Here is a 16,519-nt window from a genome sequence, read left to right on the forward strand (position 1 = left end):
AACTCTATTTCTGCTACAAATACCTAGGTACAATTTAACTCTTCTCAAGCTTATAGAATGATTTGGTTCTGAAATGAATGATTTATTTTTAAATGGTGCTTCTACACCACTTGCCTATATTGCTACTTAGCGTTTCACATTTCATAGGGATTTATTTATTTGCACATTTGCCAAAGGAGCACATGAACTCTTGACTCCTTCATAACAGGTGCTGTTGCCATTCATCTTGATAATCCTAGAGTTTAGCAGAGTTTCCAGGCACCTAGAACATGTTCAATTAATATCTGATGAAGGAATGAAGGAATAAATAAGTCATAATAAAAATACCATTTTTTTTCATTAAGCCAAATATCTATTTCCAAGTCTTAAAGGAAAATACTGCTCTTACTAAAGCCAAAGTCAGGATGTTTTTGTTTTGCAAGAACATTTTAAACTTGCATTTTGCTCCTTAGCTCATAATAGCTATGTTCCAGGTGAGGATTAAAGAAAGCATACTCTTACTAAGTGAAATTTTTAAATGTCTGAAAAAACAGTGTGTATTTGTCATATTCAGAAAGTCATTATTTTATTGAAGGAGTTTTTGTCCTGTTAAATAAAAATTGAGTTGCTTAAACACCATCACACAACACATATACAAATAAAGAAGAACAATGTACCTGGGTTTCAAAGGATAGATATGTTGATATACTTTTGTATTAAACTTGCTGCTAATAATATAGTTTTTTCTATAATGTACTTTTAATGGCCATGAAGAGAGGTCACTGTCCCTTTGTTTAAGGCTGGAAATGGTTTATTTGTTGGTTTCTTGTGGCTGCTATAACAAATTATCACAAACTTGGTGGCTTAAAACAACAGAAATGTATTCTTTCCTAGTTCTGGAGGCCAGAAGTCCAGAACAAGTATCACTGGGTCAAAATCCAAAGCATTTCTGCGGAGCCACACTTCTAGAGGCTCCAGAGGAAAATCCATGCCTTTTTCTGTGCAGCTTGCGGTAGCTGCCAGCATTCCTGTGTTTATGGACACATCACCCCATCATCAAAGCCAGCCAGCATCTTCAATCTCTCTCTGCTCTGTCTGCACAATGCCTCCTCTTTTCTATGTACCAAATCTCTCTAACTCTCTTTTACAAGGACACTCATGATTGCATTTGGAGCCCACCCAGATAATCCAGGATAATCTTTTTATCTCAATATTCTTAATTTATTCACATTTGCAATGACCTTTTTCCCCAAGCAAGGTAACATTTATGAGGTTCCACAGATTAGGATCTTCTGTCTTTGGGGGCAGTTATTCAGCCTGCTCTGTTTGCCTTGCCATCTTTTGCATTAGTGACTAAGTAGTGGGATTCCAGAATGCTCTTCTCCATGCTCACTGGCACAGGAAGAAGGGTGCTGTATAATAAGTGAGTGTTAGAGAACAATACACTAAATAACACTCTCAAGGAAATCCTGCCTAAAGAAGCAAGCTTTGGCAAGTAGGGCTCAGAGAGGGAGCTCATAACTTCACGATAATACCTAACATAAATTAAAGTAATGTTAATTGTCTCCCCCAAAGCACAGCCATTAAACAGCTTATTGCTCCTACCTTAAGAATTTATTTTGGCATTTCTTGTGGTTCTACTTTTTCAATGGTATTTTACTTTTCACCCAGTGGGGATATAAACACCTCCCTGACAGTCCTTTCTGGTATATTTCATCTCAAGTATAACAACAGGAGGAAATAAATGACCACGTAGGTCCTGATAAGCTCCACAGCAATCAAAGACAAAAGGCTCTATAAAGATGTCCGTAGGAGGAGCTCTGTTTTGAAACACAGTTCCTAAAAATGGAAAGAATATGTGTGTCTATAGTCCCTAGTTATGAACAGATAAACTGTCAGTGACCTTTTCTATTTTATTTTTTCCACTGTGCTGAGGTAAGACCATCTGAACTATGAAGGATTAGGTTTCATTCCTTCAACACATTTTTATTCATCTCCTACTATGTGCCGGTTATTGTGTAAAAAGCCCTGGCTAATACAGTCGCTTTCTTCCTCCGTCAGTAGATTTCCATATAATTTTCAAGTTCCGCAAAACTTTGCTAAGTCCTATCTAGGCTTGATCATTTGCAAATGAACCAAGGTTACAAAAGGACAGCTTAGTTGGATGAGGAAAATAGGAAATAAAAAACAAGAATACTAAGAAGTTACATAAATGTCCTCTAGCACATTCCCTGTTCTGAGGGCTAATGTACTGTAGCAATTCATCAGTCATTCTAATAGTCTTTTAACTTCTGTCAGAAAGCCTACTAAATGCTAACATCTTAAATGTTTAATATTCTAAAACATATTTTCATTAATCATGGAAATTATCTGGGCATCCATATTTTACAATAACCTCTTCTGAGATTAAGAGGCCTAAGGCTTGGTGTTTAAGAAACCCATGTTTGCGAATGATATGGTAGATGAAATGTAACTTAGAATCAATGAATTTTGGAAATAGAAAGTTGCTAGTAAAATCCCCGTATCTAGGTGCTATCACATTTATAAAATAGCCCAAAATGCGATTGATGTCAGACACTCTGATTAAGTAGCAAGCAGCTAACGTATGTACTTGCTTCATTCTATTTTCTTACATAGTTGGCGGGTGGATAGTCATGGTGGTAGATGGCATATTGTTTCAATAAGAACAACTCTATGTTTCATAGCAAAGTGGAAGGTGGACTTGGTTGTTAGTAAAGGATAGAACACGTGTTTCTTGCAGTTAGGTTGGCTTGAACTGCACCATGAAAACCTCCATCTATGTGCTTCCAGTCACTCCAGTTCCAGGATATCTTACCTGCTTGGAAACATGAGAAATATGCGGGTGGGCCCATCAAAGAGATGGATAAGGAATTGAAAGGGATGAAGAGCGTGAGTTTTGGAAGTGTTAGTGGAAATGCTTTATCCTGAAGCTGTTTGACCGTCAGCAGGAGTGGAGGCTGGTAGTGAGATAGGCAGGACCTGAAACCAGGTACTGAGGTCACAGAACAGGACTCATTAGACTCAAGAACATGACCCCCATAACCGGACGTCATGAGTGATGGTGGATCAGTCCAGCTCCCAACAGGAAATAGATGGCACAATCAAATTAAGACAACGCAACGATGGCTTATTTATAATGGGATGAATTATAAATGTGTGGGCAGGGTAGAGGGTCAGGGAACCATGTAGGGCTGTGCAGGTAGTGAGAGCGAACAGCCACAGGGCTGTTATTAAATCTAGGCCTGAAGAGATGAGAGAAATGAGCGATTATCAGAATCTATGGGAAAGAGAATTATGTTCTAAAAGATACCTTTAGTAGTGACCTTTGATTATGGGAGACAGCCAGCACAAAGTGATCTCGTGGAAAGAGCAAATAACTGGACTTACTCCCATCTTTCCCTCCAGTCTTCCGACAGGACTTCCCATTCATTGAGTCCAACAGGAACCTGAGGGCACAGATCCAGGTGTAGTCCATATGGGTCAGCCTCCCGGAGGGCACACAGGGCTTCACCTGTGGAGAGCGGGTCTGGAGGGAGACACGGGGAGTCAGAAGCATCTAATTTTGGTATGAATGCCACTTCTTTGGTGATGCGACCAAAATCCATAGGTGCCCTTTGAATGACTTTTCTTTCTTTTTAAAAACAATTTCTTGTATTTTCTTTTATGGTTAGTTTCTTTCACAATACCTCCTGATTCTTTATTCATTATCTTCACAAAAAATTTAGTAGCCATGTCCCTTCACCAGGACATGAGCATGAACTACCTGAGCCTCTGCATGATCAGGCATTAAAAAAAAAAGCTAAATTCCACCGAGAAGTTCATTAGTCTCCTTATATAGCTTTTGTCAGTGTGCTTTTAAATGTCTGTAGTCTGTATTGCTGAAGGAACATTGAAGTCCTCACTTTTTTACATGGTTTGCTTTCTAATTATATTTCTCTAGTAAAATATTTAACCAGTACTTCCTGGATCATGGATTCTAAGGTGCAATAAAAATCCCAAGGAAAATATATTTGTTGTTATACAGAGAAACAGATTTTTTCCCCAGAGCATTTTTAATGATTGCTGCAGGAATGAATGAGTAAAGGCTTCAAGAATGAATAGTTGCAGAAAACCAACTTATTGTTGTGCATAAGTTCATGCAGCCCCTGGGTCCAAGTACTTATGTATCTCCTTTTGTTGAGTTCTCTATTTTTCTATGAATATGCATATTGAGGAAAAAACTTCCATCTGCTCTCTTTTAGCTGATTCTATCACATTTTGGAGCTGTGCATCATTATAGAGCTTCAAAGAAAGATGATCATTTACATTACATATGGATACAAAGGAGAGAAGGAGTTGATGAATTGCAAACAAGTATAATTTATATGAACAAAATGTGCCAGAAGTGCTTTTCACCCCATTTTACTCTGCAAATGGAATGATTCGTGCCCATTCACTTGGCCTAGTGCCCAAGAACTCAGAGAGGCAAACTGTCCCGTCAGTCACATGCATCAGGATTCCACTCCTGCCCTATGAGAAAAGGACTCAGGCCCACCAGGGACCCCTGAAGGTCAAAAGAGACCTTTGAACTTACTAATGTCATTTTTTTAGATGCTTTCATCATGGCTTCTTAATTTATGATATGCATCACGCAGACACACTGATACTCTTTTGGTAATTCAAATGTGAAGATTTGCTTGACGAAGAAGGGGGAGTAATGAAAAACTCCTATTTTCCTGGTGGCCTCTTTCTGCACTTTGATTTCCCACAGCAGATCATTTGCCTAAATGTCCGTTAGCTTCATGAATATGTAAATATCTACATTTAGGGCGTCTTCCTAAGGGTTCCTCTGTTGCTAATAGCACAACCAGCCGTGACTCTGTATTGTAAAGACTAGGACCCAAGATGTAGTAATAGCAACAATAACCCCCAATCTTTTATTTATTTATTTATTCATTTATTAATGTAGGCATTTATTTATTTATCCATTCATTCAGTCTTCAAAAATGATTATTCCTATCATGTGCCAAGGGTGAAGAATCAAAGCTAAATACAACACAACCTCTTCCTATAGTGTCAGGAGTCAGCACAGAAATACTCTGTCATGATGGAATGGTCGTTTATCTGTAAGTTGAGTTAAAGCAGCTGAGTCTCTCTCATTGCTGCTGGACATTACAGTTGTCTAAGCCCTCAGACAATGTGTCTGAAGAGTTTAAAATTAGTCCAAGTCCATGCCTGTGTTATGGGAGCATATGCATGGCTTTCATTTTATGTTCAGATATCAACTAATGCACATACTGCATGCCCTGTGCCAAGTGCTTTGTACACATTATCTCACTTAATTCACACAGCAATATGAAATATTAGTGCTCTTTATTTACATTCTGTACAGGGAAAAGCCTAAGCTCAGGGCATAAGTGACCTGCCCAAAGTCACACAGCCCTCAAACCAGGACCTCCAGTTTATGGGTGTCAGTCAACACTGGGTGGGATCTGATGAGCTCGGCAGTAAGATAGGAGGGAGCGTTAAAGTGAGGGTTACTTCTATCTTATTTCCCTAGTCAAAAAACCTGGTCACAGCTACAAACTGTTGTTCTTTTGCCAATTTTTAGTTTCTATTCATTTTGCTCTCAACTTTTACACAATTTTAGCATGACTTCCCCCTTCATGAAGGAGTACTGGAAGTCTGCGTGCTGATTAGTTATACAGTTTTCTTTGTCTGTGGTGGGGGGATGGACGTGCGTGTCTGTGTGGGATGATGGAGTATTTCAAATTTCTTCATACTGTTTTTCTCAGAAGTTATGCTTGTAACGGAAGTTTCTCAACATGAAATGTCATCAATTTTGCCCCACTCAGGAAGTTGCAAGGCGCTCAGCTGAAACCTCAGTGAATTGGATGTTCTCTAAAACCTGATAAACTTTAGCTGCCTGTCATTTTAGAAGTTTTAAAAGTTGTTTTATGTCTCAACTAATTATCTTGGCAATTTAATTGATAAATGATAAAATACTTCAGGGTGAAGATGTATTTGTGTTTATTATCAACAATAGAATGGGGGAGGGCAGAATGTAAATGATCTGATTGTTGCGCTAATCAAAAAAGCATTATGAGGATGTTTCCCATTTACCTGGAATAAAATTTCTCTAATCATGCATGCCATCACAACCTACTTGAATTTGTAAAGAGAGGGCATTGAGGATCAGAATAATCATTGTATCACAGAACAGCTTTACAACCTTTCTGTACTGAAAAGTTCAGCTTGTTCCCATGAAAAGGCTATGGGGAGATTCTAGTGCAGATTATCTGATCCAAACGGTTTTTATTGCCATCGTCCTGGGCAGCATATATGTTCCATGTCTAAATATTGTTAAGTGAATAAATAAATGAATGAGACTTTTAGTCTCTTCAGGGTTCAACCTAGAAACACAAAGCCAGTGTGATTATCTGTAAACATTAAAATGTCAACCCTCACATCAACTCCACATTCATTCTTAAAAGGCTCAGACTCATGTCTCTCCCCCCAGCCCAAAACAGCAAAAGGTCTAAGTCCCTCACCTACTTCACAACCTTGGATGAACTATGTTCTCCCTTTCCACTCTTTATCCAGCTTTCCATGGTCGGGAGAAAAACCGGAAGAAGGTGAGTCTAGAGCTGCAGGGACCCCGGAGGGAGGTACAGGCAGCAGCCCTCCGTCACGGTGGTGTATGCTTCTGCGACAAAGGTGTCCCTTTTGGTGCTGTGCTCCAGGAAGGAACCGTGCTTCCAGGACCTTGAACCTCATGGTATCTCCACTCTCCCCACTGCTTCCCTCTTTGGCAGGAATCTCTCTTCCTCTGCTTCAATCTTCTCAAGGCCTTTGTAGCACTTCTGCTCACAAACATTTTCCTGAATCCTTGATTGTGTGTGCACCAGATCTTCATTTTGAAGAGACTGGAGGTGTGGCTGAGTATGCTTCACAGGCAACTTCGCCTACTTTACAATCAAGTCATTCTTTAGATGCTTCCTCACCTATAATTTCCTGGCATCTTCATGAAAAAGCTGTACGTTCTTGACCTCCCTGTAGTAGCAGGTTGATTAAACTTTAAAAATTATGATCAGTGGCTGTGATGTGTCCAACAAGTCCCTAGAAGAATCTATTTGGAGTGGTAACCGTAGCAGGAGTGGGGCCACAACGGAGCAGCACATTGGAAGTTTGAAACTGAAACACCACTTCCTGTTGTGGAGAGGGAAGGACTGAAGTAGGCATGTGCTCAACTCCTGACCTCACTGCATATGGGACGAACCTCATGGCTCTGGACAAATACATTAGAGATTAACAGTGCAATGTTGTTCCACAGCATCCGAAATAGCACTTTGTGTCTCCTGATTTTTCCTAAGTTGTTATGTTTTATTTATTAAAAAGAAAAAAATTAGGTCACTTTGGAAGGTGTTTACCTATAAGTTGAGCAGATTTATATATATATATATATATATATATATATATATATATATATATATAAATAAATGTGTTATACGTGAATCATCGTTATATTCAACGCAGTCCAGCAAACATTTCCTAAGTGTCCACTCTGTATCTAGTGTAATATCAGGCATCAGAGATTATGGAGGTGAAACAAAATATTCTGTGCCACAAGGAGGTCACAGTCTCGTGGAAGGGCAAGTGTCATACAAAAGAGAAAGTACAATATGATAAGCACTATAATCAACAGAGATACAAATTGCTATGGAAACGCAAAGAGCGCACCAGACGAAATCATGGAAGGGCTTCACAGAGTAAGGACTTTTGTGAGCCTTAAGATGGAAAACACGGAGGCTTCCAGATGTATAAAATAGCAGGAACTATTCCAGGAAAATAAATAGCATAAAAAAAGTCACAAAGGGAATAGCGAATTCATGAAATTGCAGGTAGATTGTTATGGCTAGAGAATGCAAAGTGAGAGGTATGAGAAGAAATGCACAACTCATAAGGTACGTTTTTAAAAAAAAAAAGCTTGGGAAAGAACATATCTATCCTGGAAGAAGTTTAAATATTATACTAAAGATGATGAGGAGCCATCAAAAAATTTCAAGCTGGGAAGTACACGGTTTGATTTGTGTGTCGGAAAGATCTTTCTGGAGGCTGTGTGGAGAATGGATTATGAAGGAAGACACTGGTAGAACAGAGGTCAGTTGGAAAGCTATTGCACTACTTCACACATGAAGTCACAAGGATCCAAATTAAGATAGAAACCATGGGAATGGATAGAGAGCATAATTATGAAAACATTTCTAGAGGCAGGATCCAGAGGGCTTGATTACTTATTGAATCTGTATGAAGACGATACATGTGAGATGAAGTGAGATGATTATCTGCTTTCGGTAAATGGCTGGGTGTTGGTACTATTAAAGAGAGGCAGGTTGGGAATAAAAAAAAGAGAGACAAATTTGTGGAGAAAATCAAGGATTTGGGTATGTTGAGTTGAAGCTTTCTGGAGAGCTATGGACTGAACTGTGCCCCGCTCCTCAATTTATATGTTGAAGCTCTAACCCTCAATGTATGGTATTTAGAAATAGGGCCTTCAGGAGATAATTAGGTTTAGATGAGGTCATGAGGATGGGGCCCTCATGGCGTGATTATGGCCTTTATAAGAAGAAACACCAGAAAGCTTCTATCTCTCTGTGCCATGTGAGGACACAATAAAATGGCTATCTGCAAGCCAGAAAGTGACCTCTCACCGGAACCCAACCATACAGGCACCCTGATCTTGGACTTTTAGCCTCTAAAACTGTGAGAAAATAAATTTCTGCTGTTTAAGCCACCCAGTCTGTGGTATTCTGCTATGGCAGGCTGAGCTAATATATAAACATATTCACGAAGTTGGATAACACACATCCGGGGTTTGAGAGATAGGCTGAGGTGAGGTAATTGATATACATATACATGGAGCATTATCGTGCTGGAGGATGATTTACGGCACACTTTAACACACACCTCTCTCAACCGTAGCTCACACCCGACTGACTGTACTGAACAAGCTGAAACTTGTCACACACCATTACTAAGGGTCAATGCACCATTCCCCATGTTGAAGACCCCTGTCTTTCCGTTGGATGGCACTCAGCAGCAGCATTCACTATATTTTGTGATAACAATGGAAAGGCTCAGTGTCACACTTTTATTCTGGTATATGGCAATTTCTGTCAAATAAAAAACATCACAGTGTGTCCTCATCCACCATATTCACCTGATCTGTCACTGTGTGACTTCTGGCTCTTCCCCAAATTCAAAATTATTCAGGACATTGAGGCAGCCATGACAGTGCAACTAAAGACATGAAAAAGGACTTCCATAACTGCTTCAGAAAGAGGCAAGAATGATGGGATAAGGTGTGTTCAAAATGAGGGTATTTTGAGGGGGATTAATGGCAAAGTGTCTTTACTGTAACATTTTTTTAAATTTAAACATTCACCATATTTATTGATCACATCTCATACACATACACACATATACACATATAAATATAAGTATATACAGTAACCTCCCAACTTACAAATATTCGAGTTGCAAACAAATCGCAGAAGTAGCTGTGTCTGCCGGACATTGTCACAGTTGTGCTGCTGTGTGCTTACTATACAGTGCGATACTGTACAGTAGTACAGTGCTCAGTCAGAGTCCAGGATGTCCAGAGGCAAGAGGAAAAGCAGTGGTGATGTGGAGGGGACTGTTAGGAAGCACAAAGACTCACTTTGTCAGACTTACGAACGAATCTGACTTACAAACGTTCTCCCGGAACAGAACTCGTTCGTAAATTGGGGACTTATTGTATGAGGACTAACTATGAGACCTTGTCTGGTAGGAGAAAATTTGTCTAAAGAACTAATATGAAACCACTTTAAATAACACTAGTCTGGAAAACACCAAATACACATAGTTCTTTTTATTATTAAAATTAGAGCATTTCAAAATGAAAAATATTTACATTTAAAGATGAAACATCTGTGCATTATTAAATTTAGTTTTACTAAATCAGAATTGACAATATATTATCTGTAGTTTATACCAGATAACACTGAAGAAATCAACAAAAAATTAATTACTAAAACTCCACTGTAGCTCTGGATAAAATGTCTCCAATATTAACTCTCACTTTCCCAGTAGGTATAAAAATGAGTGTAAATGCTTCTTGGACAATTGGTTAAACAGACACATGCCCCACTACTATTTGTTTAATAATATACACAAATTCAAACCTGGCATGTATGGAAAAAAAGGAGTTTTGGGTGGGTTTTTTTTGCAAAATTTATCATTATACACTTATAAAATAAAGCCAAATAAAATTATGTCACACATACTGATTTATACTATACCTTTTCTAATACAGGCAGATGAAATATTAATACATAGAATTTAAAATAATAAATATACATATTATTTACAATAATTGGAAATGTCAAAGATAAGAACTTTAATGTACAGTCCTTTAGATTCAAACATTTTAACTTTAGGTTGCATCTGAGAAGACTTTGCTTCCTTTCCTCTTTGATCTGTTAGCTCAAGAAGAGTTAAAATGGGATGCATCTGTAGATACCGAGATGAGAGTGTGTTCAGTCACTTGTTTCTGTGATAGTAATCTTCTGTACCATGTCAGAAAGATTTTCAGGCTCTAGGTCTTCTCTGCCGTTATCTGAATTTCCTGATGAGATGTAACAACCAGAGTCCCTCGGGCAGTCATCTAGCTGTGACTCATTTGAGGAGATGTCTAAGCTTAAGGATGGGGGCACAGATTCATTGTCTTGCTCTTGGACGGCTGTAAGTGGAAAAGGGGCAGCAGTTAGGCAAAGCCAAAGAGAGTTTTATTCATGTACTCATTCATCTTTGAGCTATTTTTATTGTTCCAACCTCGACTTCATTACAATTGAAACTTCTGTAAGTAAATGATATAGTTGTTTCCTATCAAACATATATTTACACTCCCACATTCAAGCCACTGTTTTCTCAGAAGTCAAAATCTGCCCTTTGTGGTTCACTGGCAGTTTCATGGAATCCATGTGAACCGCTTGCATAAGCAGAGATCTATATGGACTCTCATTGCATATTAGTGATAAGTTGCCAAAGAAAGCAGATTGTATCCACAGTGTGACTGATGCCTTTTCCAAATACACCTTAAAGTAATATGAGAAAAAGAAATTTGTAGTTTAAATGTACAATCCACATCAATAGTAATCTTTGTGAACAATTCTAGAATCATGATAATGTGGATTAATGAACAAAAGATCACTATAGCAGGACTTCAATTACTTGGAATTTAATAAAACTTAAGAGTATTCAGGGTTTTCCTATGTTTGCATTTGTCAGAAAAGTAGACATGGAAACCAGGTGGCATTTAGGTAGTAAACCACCACTATTTTCATCAAATCTGCCTTATTTAGTTTGTTTTCTATATCTTTGTTTGTAGTTCTGAATAACAATCACTTATGTTCAGATTGGTTATTGTATCATCAAAGCACTATTCTAGATTCAACTGGAATTATCTTAGAAAAAGAATTAGTATCAGTGATGTAACCAAAGGTACTTCTAAAGAACCTAAGTGGCCCTATAAAATTTTACTCTTCTCAAGAGTTCTTTAGCATCAGCATTCTTTTTGTGAATGTGAACTTTCTTACTTGGTCTTCCCTGACTCCAGTATATGGGTGTTTCTCTGCATTATAAGATGGGCTCCTCAGAGAGGAGATGCATCTTAGAGCCCAAACCTCTCAGCTGTTTCATCATGTTTTTTTCTTTTCCCTTCTAACCTTGGAGCTTATCCCACTTTGGACATTTGAATAGCCCCACTTTGGAAGAACCAAATACAGACTTTTCAGGGTGGGACAAGACCTCTGCCTTTGGAGGCTGTGAACTTCACTCCATTACATTCAGGAGAATGTAAGTCCCAACTTCAAAATCCTTGGGAGAAGGAAATGGTATAATTTTCCTCAATAGACTCTTACAATGCTAAGTAATTTATCTCTAGGAAATCCACCCTTTATCTTGTCTACATATCTGCTTCTTAAATGCGTTTTCTAGGCTCCAGATATCTTGCCAACATTAGTTTATGGTTCGTTGTGTATCCAGTTGTTACCACCCTCTATTACAAGACAGAATTGAGCCCTGGCGCCCTAAAGCATCCTTGTATTTTAATGAATTAACTTCTTTTCCATGTTTATAGAATGGTACTAGTTATAAACCATCCATGAAGGAGTTGAAAAAAAGATAAATTATTTTCTGTATTCTGTGGTTTAGATGAGGAATACAGGTTGAGAAAAGCTGGATAAAAATAATAAAAATCGTTTCTTAGTCTACTCATCCTCAAAATGAATCGTAACAGTCCGTTTAACCTTTGCCCTCAAAGCTTTTATTCGCAACAATGAAACCACATTTATGCCGTTTTCTGAATCTTTTCTACATTTGCCACAACTTTATTTAATATGGATTCAATTATCAGGTGTTTAAATCTAGTGATGTTACAACTAGTTCTAGGTACAAGGAGCTTTAATTTTAATATGCACCTATTGTGATTGTTATTTTAAAATTTTAGCTACCATGAAGCATTTTCTCTTTATTAGTCATAACAACATTTATGTTTGGGGGAATCCATTTAATAGTCACTAGTTTTTATGAGTATTCATCAGTGAGTTTTGTTTCCAAGCCTCCTTTTTTGTGTGAAAAGGTAGCTCTTAAATGGGGCCTCATTATCCAAGGAAGAGCTTTTTGCTCTGCCTCTGCTTGTCTGTCTTGTTGCCACTGAAATGAAATGAGCCAGCTCTGTGTTCCATTATCCAAGTGATTCTGGAAAAGGCCAGAGGAAGTAGTTCTTCAGTATGCTCCCTGCCATGTCAGCAGTGACCACCATATTTGGAGTGTGATCCTCTCAGAATGGTTGTGGGGATAAGGCCATATTTATCCAGATTATATTTGAGCCTATCACCTCAATACGAAATTAAAATTACTGAGTTAATTTCCTTCAGATTGACATCTAAAGAGGACTTGGCATAGTAAAAACTGCTCCCAATGTTCTATTTAGGTTGATTACTGACTGTGGGGCTGTATTCAAGATATTAAACTTAGGCTTAAAGAACTCTGATTTCTAAAATTAGCTCTTTTCCTTTTAAAAAAATAAGTACTTAGCTTGTTATTTTATTCTCCGAAACCTCTGTACATTCATCTCAAAGGATAACGAAGTAAACAACAAATGAAAACCTGACTTTAACAGAGAATGCCATTTTTTAATATTAGTAATAAAAATGTATTTGTTTTTATTCTCATCTGAGAAATGCTATATCGCATTCTCTAAATTCTAGGACTTGGTTTGTTTTAAATACAGGTTATTTATTACATAAACCTTTCATCTGCAATTTTTATGGAAAAAGGAAATAGTTTCTCAGTATGAAAGTTTTGCAGCATAGTAATTTACAGAACAGCAGTAATTTGCTAAATGATTTCCTAGTGGAATGAAAACATGACTATGCCTCCTCGAATGCTTCCCACCAGTCTTTTGATAACTTCAGGCAGGTGATCAGCTGGAGCCCCTCAACTGTAACTATAAAAAGAAAAGGCAGGCCATTATGTCATATTATGGAAATGAAAACTATATAGTATTCAGTTTTTGTATTTTAAGGGTCAAGACTTCCCTTTTTTTGATACTTTTTGTTTTTTTTCATCCTGACACTGATGAGTTAGGGATTGGCACAAACCTGGTACTTGTGCTGTGGATAGTTTGTCCAACAGAGGGGATGAATTCACAGTAATGCATCCACATTTGTTTCCTCAGTCATTTATTATAGTCCCTTCATATGACCATGAGTAAAGCTAACTGACCTACCTAGAAATCGAAACTATAACCTTCATCCCATGGTCCAATCATCTGAGCTAATAAGGCAAGTAACATTGGAATAAGAAACAGTTTGCCTCCAAAATTGGACTCGTCATAGAATAGTTGAGTATGTCTTTTTTTATACCAAAATGTTTCTGATAATATGTTAAGTTAAAAAAAATCAGTATATATATTCTATTATAATATTAAGTAAAAACACATACATATAATTTGCAAATGAAAGTATTAAAATTTTAGATAGATTTCCTCTGTATTCCTCAGATCATCTGTTTTATATTTTATTTTAATAAAAATAAAAAATTAAAATGGTACAATTTTCAAGCAAGCCCTAAATGGCTTGCAAATATCTGAAAGGCTGTACATTTTTTAAATCAGAGTATATTGGAAGATTATGAAATAATTTAATTATTATTGAATAATTAAATAATAAAAGGATGTCTTTTTTGCTGCCAGCTCACAGGAGGCAGGATAGAAAGTCCAGTAAGCAGCCCCAAACAATTCTGTGCTCTCCGTAATGAAAACAGAATAATTGTGATAAGAAAAAGTTATGTAGGAAATATTTGTCTTGAGGAGCTAATTTGAATATTAAAATATTTTATTCTTATTAATTTTTTATGGACTTGTATAAAGCTCATGGTTCAACATTTCAAGATAGTCATTGATGGAGATAAAAAGTGGCCTGGTGATTAACACAAAAGACAGCTAATAATTATTCATAAAATAATTATATTGGAGCTATGACATTTAATTAATTAGGTATAGGCAATCTCAATTACACTAAAAGTGAAGGGAGCTAAGGAAACCAAATTAGATCCTAATTCTGGGAAAAAGTTCTCATACCCTAAGGACAGAAATCTGTCCTATATTCACATATTAGAAAGTTAAGGATTCAATAAAAATCTAAACTACTGGTTTTTGCTTGACTTTCCCAGGTTTCTATACCCATATTCCAGATTTTGACTTGACTCTCTTATTTGCCTTACGTATGAAGCATTTCTTTGGGCTAAGTGCTATAAAATAATGCATCCTGGAAGGCTTACAAAAATGCCTGGCTAATGAAAGTGCTCTTTAAAGAATTTTCATTTTATAATAAGAATGTGATGTTTAGATTAACTAAAGGAAATGTGAACTAAAGAAGATCAAATAAGGAATTTTGTTGGTATTCAAATATCCTCCTCTTTTACTCTAGCGTGTTGCCATCTCCATTGAGGAAAAACCAGGGATATTCAACTTAGAATGGCAAGACCTCAGCCTCATGTTGTGGCTACCTCTGAGTCACTCAGACCAAAACTCAGGCCTTCTCCAGGTAACTATGGCTGTGTTCACTTGTCTAGCGGCAGCATTGTCTATGGAGATAAGAGGGCACAACTCTTAGGTACTTCCAATTTCATCTTAAGCATGAAATCACTTGAACGCTTTACTTTTCTACTTATAGTGAATATTTGATATTAATTTCATTTGAATACTAACCTACCCTTTGGAAAAACAACAACAAATGGAAAATGAGAATCCCTTCATGGAAAACCACCCAGTTACCATTGTTTTCCTTAGAGAATATGGAGTTGAAATGACTCTCCCTCTTTTTTGCACTTTACTCTTGTTATCCCAGCATTGTAGTCTACCCTCTAATGAATGTGTGCTGGGGGGTAAATATTTTTACTCACACACGGCACCCTCCACTTTTTCCATGCTGGGTGCTTCATTAAGAACAGGGTTACATCACTCAAGATCACGACCACTTAGCACCACCACTCAGCACACCATGAACAGCACCGTTAGGCTGCCACACTGTCTGACCATGCCCCCCATGGAAGGCTTTCATCCCAGAAAACATTTACCAGTTGAATTGTTCTCCTTTTGGACTGGCTATTTTAATAATGACCAAATAAGATTAAAAGCTATCAGTTTATATTGCTAAATTAAGGACCTTGAGAAACCAATTTCATATTTCTTATAGGTTAAATTAATGCTATTTACTTGATATGGTAAAAAAAGTTACCCTAATTACATTATTTTAAAAATTATTACTTGACAAGAATAGGATCATCCTGCATATTATTGATATACAATTTGCTTTTACCATTGAATATGTTTTGGACATCTCTTCATGTCAGTATGCATTTCATTCTCTTAACATCTTCATATTACTTTATTGTTTGCATGTATCTTAATTTATTTAACAAATTAATTAATAATGGAAGTTCACATTCATTTTAGTTTTTAAAATTATTAGTAGTTTAGCTACTATTTTTTATGCATTGGTATGTTGAAGTTGAATTCCTAGAACTGGAATTTTTGGATATCAGAGTATGCACATTTTAAACTTTGATAGTTTATACATTACTGCCCACTACAAATGTACTCATTTACATTCTAGCACACACACATGCACACATTGTTAACATGTGCATCAAATAAATCTTGACAACACACACCAAGACCCACCTGCTTGTTAGAAAAATGTTTACACCAGAGGTGGGATAGTGGGGAACTTTTAAATATTATAACCAGAAAAAAGTCTTGCTTACTCTTTGAAAATCTCTTTACTCTCTCACTCGACATTTATTCATTCTACAAGCATTTGTTAACAATCCCCTTAATGAGAAGCACAGAACTAGGGGTTCTGGAAAGGCACATGGAGGATTCAGTCTTGTTTGCCCAGGGTAATCACTACAAAGACTGTGTCCAGTCCAC

The 16,519-nt window shown here is 37.2% G+C and overlaps 1 protein-coding gene across 1 annotated transcript in view; it reads right to left on the reverse strand.

The window, feature by feature from the left end:
- Window positions 1–9,648: 9,648 nt before the first annotated feature.
- SAMSN1 (SAM domain, SH3 domain and nuclear localization signals 1) overlaps window positions 9,649–16,519 on the reverse strand; it is a 48,008-nt gene continuing 41,137 nt past the window's right edge. Inside the window, exon 8 of the mRNA XM_019668115.1 lies at window positions 9,649–10,762. Within this exon, the coding sequence (XP_019523660.1) occupies window positions 10,560–10,762 (203 nt within the window). The 3' untranslated portion in view covers window positions 9,649–10,559. The remainder of the gene's footprint in view (window positions 10,763–16,519) is intronic.

Source organism: Hipposideros armiger, unplaced genomic scaffold (assembly GCF_001890085.2).
Source record: "Hipposideros armiger isolate ML-2016 unplaced genomic scaffold, ASM189008v1 scaffold_517, whole genome shotgun sequence".
NCBI lineage: Eukaryota > Metazoa > Chordata > Mammalia > Chiroptera > Hipposideridae > Hipposideros > Hipposideros armiger.